The sequence below is a fragment of the Ictidomys tridecemlineatus genome, chromosome X (genome assembly GCF_052094955.1).
Source record: "Ictidomys tridecemlineatus isolate mIctTri1 chromosome X, mIctTri1.hap1, whole genome shotgun sequence".
NCBI lineage: Eukaryota > Metazoa > Chordata > Mammalia > Rodentia > Sciuridae > Ictidomys > Ictidomys tridecemlineatus.
In genome coordinates this window covers 11,681,024-11,694,170 of record NC_135493.1, presented here as the reverse complement: position 1 = coordinate 11,694,170, position 13,147 = coordinate 11,681,024, and the positions used below count along the sequence as shown (strand labels likewise).

The window sequence follows — 13,147 nt, the reverse complement described above, 5'->3', positions numbered from 1 at the left end:
TCTGAATAATGCTTTTAAAGTAGTATGGCCATTATGATAATAGTAATTCTTCCTATCCAAGACCATGGGAGATCTTTTCATCTTCTAGTCCTTATTCAGTTATTCATGTCTAGAATAATGAAACTTAAGCCCTATCTCTGACTGTGCTCAAAAGTCAACTCATAGTGCATCAAAGACCCAAGGATTAAACCAGAAACTCTGCAACTGCTAGATGAAAACATAGGCTCAACATTTATATATTGGAACACACACCAACTTCCTTAACAATACTCCTAAAGTGCAAGAAATAAAACCACGAGTCAATAAGTGGGATGGCATCAAATTAAAAATATTCTGCACTACAAACAAGATTGTGAAGAGAGAGCCTATAAAATAGAAGATCTTTGCTATCTGCTCCTCAGACAGGAGACTAATATTCAGAATATGTAAAGGACTCAAGAAACTTAACACCAAAAAATCCCCACAGGGCTGGAGATGTAGCTCAGTTGGTAGGGTGCTTGTCTTGTATGCACAATGCCCTGGGGTCAATCCCCAGCACCAAAAAACAAAAACAAAACAAAAAACCCCCACAAATAATTCAGTTAATTAATGGGCTAAAGAACTAAACACTTGTCAAAAAATGATGTAAATGGCCACCAAATATATGAAATTATGTTCAATATTTCTAGCAATCAGGGAAATGCAAATCAACACTACATTGAAATTTCATCTCTAGTCAGAATGGCAATTATCAAGAATGCAAATACCAATAAATGCTGGTGAGAACATGGGGAAAAAGACAGACTCATACATTGTTGGTGGGACTAAAAATTAGTACAGCCACACTGGAAACAGTATGGAGATTCCTTAAAAGCCTAGGAATGGAACCACCATATGACTCAGGTAACCCATTCCTTAGTATATAGCCAAAAGATATAAAAGTAGTATGCTATAGGCATACAGCCATATCAATGTTTATAGAAACACAACTCACAATGGCCAAGTTTTGGAACAAGCACAGATACTCATGAACAGATGAATGGATAAAGAAAATGTGAGGGCTGGGGCTGTAGCTCAGGGGCAGAGTGCTTGCCTAACATGTGTGAGGCACTGGGTTCAATCCTCAGCACCACATAAAAATAAACAAAATAAAGGAATGCTGTCCATCTATCTACAACTACAAAAAAATTTAAAAAATATCTCTTTTTTTCTAAAATGGAGATTTACTCAGCCATAAAGAAGAATGAAATTATGGCACTTGTCGGTAAATGGATGGAACTGGAAACTGTCATGCTAATGTAAATAAGCCAGATCTAGAAATTCAAGGGTCAAATGTCTTCTCTCATATGTGGAAACTAGAGCAAAATAAGGGGAAAATGTGTGGTGGTGGTGAATTCCATCAAAATACAAGAGAGGTCAGTGGAATAGAGGAATGATATTGAGTGGGAAGGAGGAGAGAAAAAGGGAGGGTTGGTGGAATGAATATGACCAAACTTTCCTGATAAACCACAGTGAATTTCACATTTATGTATATCTATAATGCACTAAAAAAACTGTATGTAAATAGAAGAAAGATCAGTAGAGTAGTGGAAGGGGAAGAGGGAGTGGGGAGAAGGTTTGGGAAAGGGAAGTATCAGAGAAAATTATATTTTGTATTTGTATAATTATGTCAAAATGAACTCCAGTATTATGCATGACTGTAATACACTAATAAAAGATTAGAAAAGGAATAATTTCAGGGGTTGGGGATACAGCTCAGTTGGTAGAGTGCTTGCCTCACATGCACAAGGCCTTGGGTTCAATCCCCAGCACCACAAAACAAAATAAAACAAAACAAAACAAAACAAAAACGGAATAGCCCTAACAATCCAGTGTTCTGCCAATTCATTCCTCCTCTTCCTTCCTCTGGCAATGAATGACCTTGTTACTGTCTTCATTGTGTTGCCTTTTCCAGAATATTATATAGTTAGAATTGAAACTTCACATTAGCTTCTTTCACCTAGCAGTATGCATGCATGTCTGCCATGTCTTTTCATGAGTTGAGATTCATTTAGTTTATTGTTATACAGTATGTCATTATCCAAATATACCACAATTTGTTTTTCCTTTCAGCTACTGAAGGACATTTTATTATTTCCATATTTTGGCAATTCATGGGCAGGTTTTTATGTGAACATAGGTTTGCAACTCATTTCTTTAAATACCAAGGAATGAAGTTGCTGGATGTTAAGAGTAGGTTTAGCTTTTGTATGAAACTGCTCAATTGTCTTCTAAAGGTCATTTGTCTGTTTTTAATTTTCAGAGTTATTTATATATTTACATATTTTGATACACGTTCTATTTATATATCCTCAAATATTTGTATATTCTAGGTATTAGTTCTTTGTGTGTTTTCATATAATATATATAGATGTATGCAAATATATATATTCAGTAGAAATATATATATTTTCATTCAGTGACTTGTCTATTCATTTCTTTAATGGTTTTTTTTTATTAGCAAAATGTTTATCATCCTTGGGAAATTCAATTTCTAACAGTTTTTCATGGATAGAAACTTCATAGTTTTAACTTTAATGTTAGGTCTATGATTCATCACAAATTAATGTTTGTATATGTAATGAGTTAAAGTCTGAAGTTCATTTTCCCCCCCATATGGCTGTACTGTTGTTCCAGAGTGAAAAATCAATACTATCAATAGCAATTTGCACTTTTAACCCTGACGTCTTTATTTCTGAAAACCACTCTCCGCTAAAGGTAATGAAAGTTCCTTGGAGAAATGACTGATTTACAGCTGGGGCAGAAGAGTACAAGATGAGCCTGGCATGTCATTTTGTCCCAGAAAGAAAGAGTGTGCTCAAAGAGTGAGGTGAGAATGCTAAAAGGACACAAGATCTAGCTTTAAAAGGATTCCATTTGGAGAAATCTGGGAAATTTGATCATTGGCATGAATGACGATAGCAATGTTTTATAATCCATTGAATAAGATAGAAATACATATGTTCATACCAACAGAAATAAATATATGAGTAAAAAGAGTGTGGAAAACCTCACTTTAGGGTAGAATGTAAAGTAATGTTAATTACTTTTTAATTTTAATTTTAATTTTTAGTTTTTGGTGTGGTGTTGGGGATTGAACCCAGAGCCTCATGTTTGCTAGGCATGCACTCTATTGCTGAACTATATCCCCAGCTTAGCGTTAACTACTTTTTTTTCTTTTTGGTACCAGGGATTGAACTCAGGGGCACTCAACCACTGAGCCACATCCCCAGCCCTATTTTGTATTTTATTTAGAGACAGGGTCTCACTGAGTTGCTTAGGGCCTCACTATTGCTGAGGCTGGCTTTGAACTCACTATCCTCCTGCTCAGCCTCCCAAGCTACTGGAATTAAAGGCATGCGCCACCGTGCCCAGCTGTTCACTACTTTTTAATGATTACAGAATAATTATTTCACTTCGGGGTGAAGAAATCTGACCAAAAATAAAACTTAATCCAGTGAAAAATTTACCATCGCTGGTGGTGGAACAAATTGACAATGTGTGCCTACTGATACATTGCATTAAGAAAGCTACAGTGACACTTTTGTGGTATTCCAGACAAAAATGCATAGTATGTGTGTAATAATGGAGAAATACTAGGAACTAAGCAATATTTTCACTGTTGCTAGGTTTCACTTTTCATCCTCCCACCCCATTTAAGGAACTGTTCCAGGATGAATAGACTGAAGGGACATGACAAACACAATACATGATCAAGATCCAGGACTGGATCATCGAACCAAAAGTTTTATTTTATGCCATTTGGAGAAAATCTTAACTGTCAGTTCATTAAATCGTAGCATGAATCATCTTGATTTTGATAGACCATGGTTTCATAGGACAGTGTACTTGTTTATAGCTGATGCCTGCTGAAATAATAAGTGGAAATGAGCCTTTATATCTGCAACTCTCAAATGGTTTAGGAAAAAAATATAATGTCAACACATACATGCATACACACACAGTACTGACACAGAAGAAGAAAAGCAAAATATGGTAAAATTCTGGCAACTAGTTCAAACAGAAGGATGTACAGGAATTTATAAAATTCTTACAAGTTGTTTTGTAAGTTTGAAGTTATTTCAAAACAAGTTTAAAAAGAATAGATTTTCAAAATTAATGTGTAAAAATTATTTTATGATTTAAAACTTACTGTCCTATAAATTTTTGTATTTAGAATGCACTCTGAAGGGGGTATTTTAAGTTGCTTTTTTTTTGTACATAAGGAAAAATAAGGATATTGGGATTAAGAGTTACTCAAAGCTTGTTTATGAAAGAAAATGTCAGATGTAGAACTTGTATTCTTACCCCAAAGCAGTGTTCTTTCTGTACTTTCATGCCCCCTTTAAAGACAATGTCCCCTGTTTGCATTGTGCATCTTGTTCATCTTCTCTGGACCTTTCTGTCATCATCCATAATCTACTGTCATTAATGAACCTCTCTGAAGGTCCTTCTCATCTTTAGCAACATAGGAACCCTTAGGGTGAGTGACTACTCATGTCCTCTCTATAAATTTGGGTGATCCCCTTCCTGTTTTTCACACCATGTTGTATTGGCAGGAACCAATTTGAGACAAGAGAAAGAGGCTGGGGTTATGTTTACACAGCACACACCTCATTCAAATAACCTGTTTTCTGTATTGCATGAAATTGTCACCATAAACATAGGAGAAACCACAGGACCTAAAAGAACCTAGGAGGAAAGCCGAGGAAACACGAGGAGAGGATGCTGGGAATTAGCTGATGGCTGACTAAAGAAGCTTTTACTACTGGCAGAAACTCATTTCCTGTTTCAGATGCCCCTGGTGCTACTGGCTTCTTGCTGGAGAACCACCCAAGTCCACTATAGTGGTGGAAAATTTTATGGATGTGCAGTTGCCTTTCCTCTGAGAGGGATGGTGCATCCGTATCTAGATGTAGCACAGAGTTTCCCAATATGGATGAGGAAGGTAGAAATAGAAAAAGTTGGGGCTGGGCTTGTGGCTCAGTGGTAGAGCACTTGCCTAGCATGTGCGAGGCCCTGGGTTCCAGCCTCAGTACCACATAAAAATAAATAAATAAAGGTATCGTGTCCAACTATAACTAAAAAATAGTTTTTAAAAATACTAAAAATTAAAATAAATAAAAGAAGTTGGTCTTTGGAATATGGTAACAGACACCTTTTTTTCCTAAAGGATTTATGTCTCATCGTTATGAGAGCTTCAGGTATTAAATTGACAGCATGCAAGATCCACATGTAATTCTATCTTATTCTTCCAACTACTTATTCAAGAGTAAATATTTTTCATTTTAAACATCACAGATAAATTTAGAGATACTAGGTACAGTCAGAGAAGTGAAATAGTTATATGCTAAATTTAAAATACATATTTAAAATATTGTCATTTCAAGACTAGTAGATCACAATTCTCCAGCAAACAATGATAAGCAGCCTCTATGTGATACTTCATAGTTTATCATATACTTTTATATAATTTTTATATTTGCCACAGTCTTATGATATATATCTGATTTCTGTACATATTTATTGATAAGGAGACTGAAATGATTTGCTCAAGCCACATGATTAATAAGCAAGAGTGTGAGTACTTGAACCCGGGACTCTTCAAAAATTCTTCTGAAATGCATTTTACTTTCTTTTTACATAGGCATATGTAATCCCTGGGAGAAAAAACATAGTTGGTTTTGATGCTCTATCTGTCATTGGTGATATTGCCAGTTCTAATCGCATGTAGAATCCAAGTGTGTACCACCATTAGTGGGACAGAGCAGTAGCATATTTCCGTCTGCTTGGGTATAGGCATTCCCACAAGGACACAGAGGCACACATGCATGTGCACACCCTGAAAGTTCCTTGCAGGAGAGGATTACTTTGGCTTTGTCTCGGTTGTGCACATAGGATTCTAATTTAAGTAGGTGACTGAGTGACAACAAGGAACTTCCAATGTCATTCAAAGATTTTTGGTACTTTATTTCTGCAGAAGAGGAGACACACCATGCCAGGCAGGGGCCCTGGGGGAAGTACTGGTCCAAAGGTTGAAAGGAGTGTGAGGAAGCTGGCCACTCTTTGTTGGGCTATCTGTGGGGAAGGCAGAGGAGGGCTATGTAAACATTTTAGTATTATTTTGTTTAAATAATTCCAGCAGTCTTTGGGGCCTAGGGGCTGTCTCTAGTTGTCAGGTACCTGAGTCTGGAAAAATACTGGTTTAGTGGGTGAGAGGTCAAGTGATTTCAGAATGTGGGCTCTGGATTGCAGGGAGAGGTAAAGAAGTTTGGCCACTTGCTTGACTTTGCAATGAATGAATGTCAAATACGCAAATACGAAATTGAAGAAAACAGAATAGGACTATAAATTCAAAACATCACATTAGTTCTTTTGATATATGGCTTGCCCTTTAATCTTCAGTGTAGCCCCTGTTTCTCCATGTTTCCAGTTTCTAATTGCTATGAAACAAACCACCCCCAAACTTTGCAGATTAAGTAACTCCCATTCTGTTTGTTCATGAGTCTGTGGGTGAGAAATTCATTTAGGGTTTAGATTAGCATTTTTTTGTTCTCTGTGTCATCAGCTGAAGTCATTCATTCACCTGCATTCAGGTGACTGCTTTGCTGGGCTGGAAAGTCCAAGAAGGGAGCAAGCAGTCCCTGTGCTTGTTTGCTATCTTGCTTCTCCTCCCCATGACCTCTCTTTCTGTGTGCTGCCATCTGGAGCTTCTTCAGGGTAGTTAGACTTCTTGCCTCCATGGTGGCTGACTCCCTGTAGGGAGCACACCAAATGGGGAAGGCAGAATCTTCAGGTGTTTAAAGCCTTATTTCATTTATTTTAAGTTACCTCATCACAGTTTACTTGTCAGATGAAATCACAGGGCAAGAAAAGTTGCTTATACCTCTCTGCTGAGTGGAAAAGAATTTGTGGTTATCTTCAGTTTACCACATCATTCTGCCTCATGAAAAACTGAGTCTAGACTTCAGGAATTAGCCAGTTTGAAAGAGAGGCCTGTTAAGTATTGAACAGCAGAATGAGCCAACACAAATTACAACAGACCACTCATTTATTATCTATAAGAAGAGGTTTATATGATGTTAAATAGTTTCTAAAATATATGTAAGTTCTAGAAATCAACCAAGTGTATAAACTCTTACATAAAGAATGTGACAAATATTATTAAAATAACTAGGCAAGAGAAAAGAATAAAAATAATCCTAGTGCAGTTTGATGCACACAATGAATTCTGTATTAAAACAATGCAAACTATGTATGTGAAGAATATATATTAGTCAATATAAGATTTATTCATTCATAGAAATTATTCAATTATAGAAATCTCAATTTTCCAGTTATAGTCAGTTTATTGGGCACTATATTTTTTCCTGTATTGTTTGAGAAAGTCAACAGAGTTGGGTCTCCTTAGTTCTGAGACAGTATATTCCTGAGAAATTCAGGTGAAGTATTATGTGGTCATTAGAAGATAGCTAGTTCTCGGCATCCTATATACTCATGGAGGAGGAGATAGAGGAAAGTGGGGGAATGCTAATTTTGAATTTTCAACAGTTCTATGAAGTGATATTTTTATGAGGATAATAAGAGATGTTGAGAATGTTCCTTTTATAACACACTGATATTACTTACTGCAGTTTCTTTTAACCATAAGAATATATCATTCAGTACTTAAAATAATTAAACAAAAACAGTTTTAGGCATTTTGGTAAGCTGGAGGGCGTAAAAGACAGGAGAGAGGAAGCTATCCTTCCTCATTCATTTCTCTAAGCTGAGGGTCTCCACAGCCTTCCAGATTTGGTTCCTGTAAAAGCAGCACCATGTGTACCTGGTTAAGAAGTGGAGCAGGTAGGGAGAGGGAGGGCTTTATGAGAGGTGGCCTGAATCCTGGTGGGACCTATAGGTCTCTCTTACAAATATTGTCTCGGAATCTGCTTTCTGCTTCTGGATGCACATTCCAGTGCCAGGTGTACCGTGCATGCCCTTTTTGTGACCCAGGCATCAAGTGACATCTTTCACATTTATTTCAAGGCACTTGTACAGACTGGCTGCTAGGTGCATACCAGGCAGTATTCAGAATATGGAGGTTGGTGGCAACTAGAAACACCAGGGCTCACTCCCTTGTCCTTAGGGCCTGTGCTCCTACCTCACAGTGGGGTCTAAGCCACCCTCAGGGTGTTCCCAACCAGAATTGTCCTGATAAATTTAATGAGCTGGAGACCAGTCACAAGGAGTACCTGTCTTTGCCCTCAGCATTTTCACATACCTGTTAAAGAGCATTCAAGGGTCACTTGAGAGGGGGAGGGGGGATGAGGAAGGTGGTGCATGGCTCTGAGCAGGGGGAATGGAGAAGGAAGTGCCCATAGGACTTGATATTGGTGGGAGAGCCTTGCAGGTCCCTGGAACCCACTTGACACGGAACATTTGTATTCTTCTTCTTTTTTTTTTTTTTTTAAAGAGAGAGTGAGAGAGGAGAGAGAGAGAGAGAAATTTTTTTTAATATTTATTTTTTAGTTCTTGGCAGACACAACATCTTTGTTGGTATATGGTGCTGAGGATCGAACCTGGGTCGCACGCATGCCAGGCGAGTGCACTACCGCTTGAGCCACATCCCCAGCCCCAACATTTCTATTCTTTATTCTATTCATATATTATTACTCACCTCTTCCCACTGCTGCTTCTTTGAGCCAGTGATAAGCCCTCTGCTTTCGCTCCCTCCCTCCCCACAAAGTCACTGCTCAGTTCTGGGCACTTGTGACCAGGCCATTCTTGTCTCCCTGGATCTTAGTGCTCCCTCAGAGGGAATATTGTGTGTGTGTCTCATCTGGTTTCCTTTCCAACTTTCTGTGCTATGGGGATGTAGGACCAGGCCTAGGACAGCATCTGCCTATCATCTCACAGGCCTACCTGGACTCACAGGAATCCAAGACATACAATTGTTCAGAGGAAGGGCATGCAAATTTCAGTCAGAGAGGCTGGGATGGTTGTATGGCTCTGTCAACCAATGGATCTTCTGATTTTTAGGCAAGTATATATCTCTGGGATCCCAGACTCCAAAATGTCCATCCTTGCCCATGGATGGATACGAGACAGCCCACGTCTACCACAGCAATTGTGCTTTCAGGAGTAGAACTCTGGGCATTGCTTCCTGTATCAAGAAAGGTTGGAGCTTGACACTATTTCTGCCCAGCCAATCCCACCTTCTTTGAACTCTGAATGGGTACCATGGTCAGAAACTTACTTCTGACATTTCCCTTCTTCCTCTTTCATTCCATCGATTGACTATTTTGGAGCATGTAGCAAATACTGTCAGATACCAAAGATAAAAGTATAAGCAAAAATGAATCCTTGCCTGCTTCCAAAGAGCTAGTGTGGATAGTCCAGGTGGTTCCATTCCTCCTATCTTCTATTTTCACCAGTGTGGTCCTTTCTTCTATACTTGGGCGATGACTCTGTTTCTCTCCTCTCTTCCACTTCCATGGGTGATCAATCAATTCTATTGTAAAGGACCAAATAGGATTGCTTCAAAAATATATTTTGCTGTTTTTATTTCATTGGTCATCACCTCACAGACTGATGAACAGATAGGACATGATGAACAATTTGAAAATTATTTTTGGACACTTGTGCAGCTACCAGTTCCAATTTTTATCTCAACACCTGCACCCAGAGAGTCTTTATTTGACTAAACATTTATGGAGCCCCTACTCTGGCCTGGGCACTTTTATGGGCCTGAGGGATAGAGCAGCTGGCAAAGCAAAGGCCTTCGCCCCATGGGCTTACATTCTAAAATTGGAGACAGATCGTGAACAAACTACTGTATGATATGGTGTCCATTAGATGATAAATGCTATGTTCATCAGCGAAGTAGGGAAAGTGGTTATGGATTGCTGGCATAGAATACAAGTCAGGAAAGTCCTCTCTGAAACCAGCAGGAGAAAGAGTCAAGTAGCTAACTGGGGAGAGAACCTTGCAAATCAGAAGGAATCAAAGATACAAAGGCCCTGAGACCAGAAGTACTTGAGGTGTGTGAGAATCGGCAAGTAGGATAGTGTGATTACAGCAGAACAGGACATGTAAAGAGGCATAGGATAAGGAGCAGGGTCTTATGGGCTGTGGCCAACACATTTTATTCTGAGTGGGAAAGAAACGGGTGGAGAGTTTTGAGCAATGGAATAAAGGGATCTAACTTATTCTAAAAGATTTCTGTGCCTATCCTGTGAAGAACATGATAAGAAGTGAAGAGTTAAAAGCTAAGGAATTAGTTGAAGTAGTCTGGGTGAGAAAAGAAGGTTGGAATCAGGGTAGTAGTGGTAGAAGTGACAAAATGTGATTCAATTTGAAGATATATTTAGAAAGCAAAGCCAAGAATATTTGTTGGCTCTAAGGTCCCAGACTCAAAACTGTTGTTCATAACTACTTGAACAATCACATTCAAACTAGTAAAACAATTATTTTAGAACACAAACTTCTCAACAGTTTATTGGTTGTTAAGCAAAGAATATTACCCAGAAACAGTGGCACTATCAGAACTTTAAACACAGAGCCAAAGACAGGGCACCTACAAATGACTATTGAATGCTGATTTTTGCAGAACTTTTCATTTTGCCACTATTTAAAAAAAATTATAGGATATCATTTCTCAACTAAAGGCCCCTTTTAATGTTGCTTTAGTCATGAAAAACAGGACCCCAGGAGGGTCTTCATGATTCTCAAAGGATGTGGACTCCTACAGTGAGGACAGAAGTGTCAAAATTTCTCTCGCTGAGATTTAATAGGTTAATAGGTGACTGGCCAATTGATGGGGCTCAGGACACAGTTCAGACTAGCAGGACAAGGGTACCGGGGGACTGGCCAGAGTTGATGGCAGCGTGCTTTAGGGCTAAGGCCCAGCCCAGCCCCAGCCCCAGCCCCAGCCCCAGCCCCAGTCCCAGTCCCTGTGCAGGCAGCAGGTAACTGGAGCGCTGTTCCTGGAACAAAGACAAGCACTATGGGGGGCGGGGTAAAGGAGAGAACAGGAGGACAGGCAAGGGGATAGGACCTGGTGGGATATCTGGTGGGAGACAGATCCACAAAGGAGCATTGTATTGTATGAGTCTGCTGGAGAAAAGGGTTTCAACTTGAGCAGGTTGGCCCTCTCTGACAGATGGACCACAGCGCTGGCTCAGTCCTCTGTTAATACACTCTCCGCCCTGTGGTCAGCGGCACCTAGTCTTGAACTCTCAGCCTCTGGAAGAATCATTCCCCTGCTGCTCCGCGCCCCAGCGCTCTCTTTCCTGGACACGCCCTCCAAGTCCAACATCTTGGTCACCCGGCCCTCCCCTCCCTGGCCACGCCCCCACGCTAGCAGCACCTTCCCTGGCCACGCCTTTCCTATGGCGCTGCGCCGGCGCGCCGGCTGCCCTAGTGGACTTGTGGGCGGAGCTGGCGCAGCCGCCGGGACCCTGCTGCGCCGCCCTCCCGCCCCTAGCCGCCGCGCGCCTCTGAGGACACGCACTTCCTGCGAGGCCTCGGTGTGCTCCTTATCCGAGCAGAGCTGAACCACCTAGCCGAGCCCACCCCTTGCAAGCAGTTCGCAATGGTGGACGAGCTGGTGTTGCTGTTGCACGCGCTCCTGGTGCGGCACCGTGCCCTGAGCATCGAGAACAGCCAGCTCATGGAACAGCTGCGGCTGCTGGTGTGCGAGAGGGCCAGTCTCCTGCGCCAGGTACGTCCGCCGAGCTGCCCGGTGCCCTTCCCCGAAACGTTTAACGGCGAGAGCTCTCGGCTGCCCGAGTTTATCGTGCAGACGGCGTCTTACATGCTCGTGAATGAGAACCGATTCTGCAACGACGCCATGAAGGTGGCATTCCTAATCAGCCTCCTCAGCGGGGAAGCCGAGGAGTGGGTGGTGCCTTACATCGAGATGGATAGCCCCATCCTAGGCGATTACCGGGCCTTTCTTGATGAGATGAAACAGTGTTTTGGCTGGGATGATGATGAAGACGACGACGACGATGATGAAGAGGATGATTACTAGGCCTGTAGCCTCTTGGGCCTAGAGGGGGAGAGCCCTGCACGCCACTTCCCCCCCCCCCACCCTGCCACTCCTTGAGCCAGCTGTGCTCCTCCCTTCCCTCTGGTCCTATCCCCTTGCCTGTCCTCCTGTTCTCTCCTTTACCCCCCATAGTGCTTGTCTTTGTTCCAGGAATAGCGCTCCAGTTACCTGCTGCCTGCACTGGGGCTGGGGCTGGGGCTGGCCTGGGCCTTAGCCCTAAAGTGCGCTGCCATCAACTCTGGCCAGTCCCCGTACCCTTGTCCTGCTAGTCTGAACTGTGTCCTGAGCCCCATCAATTGGCCAGGCACCTATTTACACTGACCAGACCACCCACCGTCCTGCTGCCGCCACCCACCCAACTGCCAGGCCTACGTCTGCCCAGAGACGACCTGTGTTGCAACGTTACCACCACCTACCACATCCCACCGACAGACTTCTGCCTTTGGAGATAAGGACCAATATAGACTATACCTGAGTTTGCTACACTTCATGAAACACTGATTTGGACAGCTCACCCACCCCTAAAGGGGCCAGTCTAACCACCTGGTTAGTTCTCTGCCTACTCCCAGGGTCCTTCCCTGCCCTATCAGATTGCTGCGGGAGCCTGCTGTGCCTGGCAGCCCAAATGTTGACATTTCTTTTCTCTTATGCACTGGTTTTGCACAGCTGTCATTTTTAATTCAGCAATTTCACAGATATTCGCATTTGGACAAATAATTCTAAAAACAAGCAAATAAACAAAAACAGGCACTTAGCTGAGCTCCTCTATACTACCTGGAAAAAGCATTTGCATTCTTTTCAATAAACATCAAGCACTACAAAAAAAAAAAGGAAAGAAAAAAGAAAAAAAATGATTGTCTTTTAATGATTAAGTGCTGTCATTGACTTCTGACTCTCATTCTATCTCCATTATTCGCACTGAGATTGGGGACCCCAGTATTTCCCCTCTGTAATCTCTAGACTACAGAGGACAGCAACCTTAGGGCTTTGTAGGAATTCTGGTGCTCCCCTCACCCTGGTATTTCTTAGAACCTTGGTGAAGGGTGTCCTCTGCAGCATCCAAGGTGAGGGTGGCTGAGTAAGTAGTTCATTTTC

General features: G+C 41.5%; 2 protein-coding genes across 2 annotated transcripts in view; both read left to right on the top strand.

Annotated features, from left to right (window-relative positions):
- LOC110598131 (uncharacterized) overlaps positions 1–13,147 on the top strand; it is a 278,648-nt gene that overhangs the window by 185,899 nt on the left and 79,602 nt on the right. The window lies entirely within an intron of this gene.
- On the top strand, positions 11,442–12,822 carry Ldoc1 (LDOC1 regulator of NFKB signaling). Its single transcript, XM_021726269.3, has one exon. It carries the CDS (start codon positions 11,594–11,596, stop codon positions 12,032–12,034), a length of 441 nt encoding a protein of 146 aa, XP_021581944.1. The 5' UTR covers positions 11,442–11,593; the 3' UTR covers positions 12,035–12,822.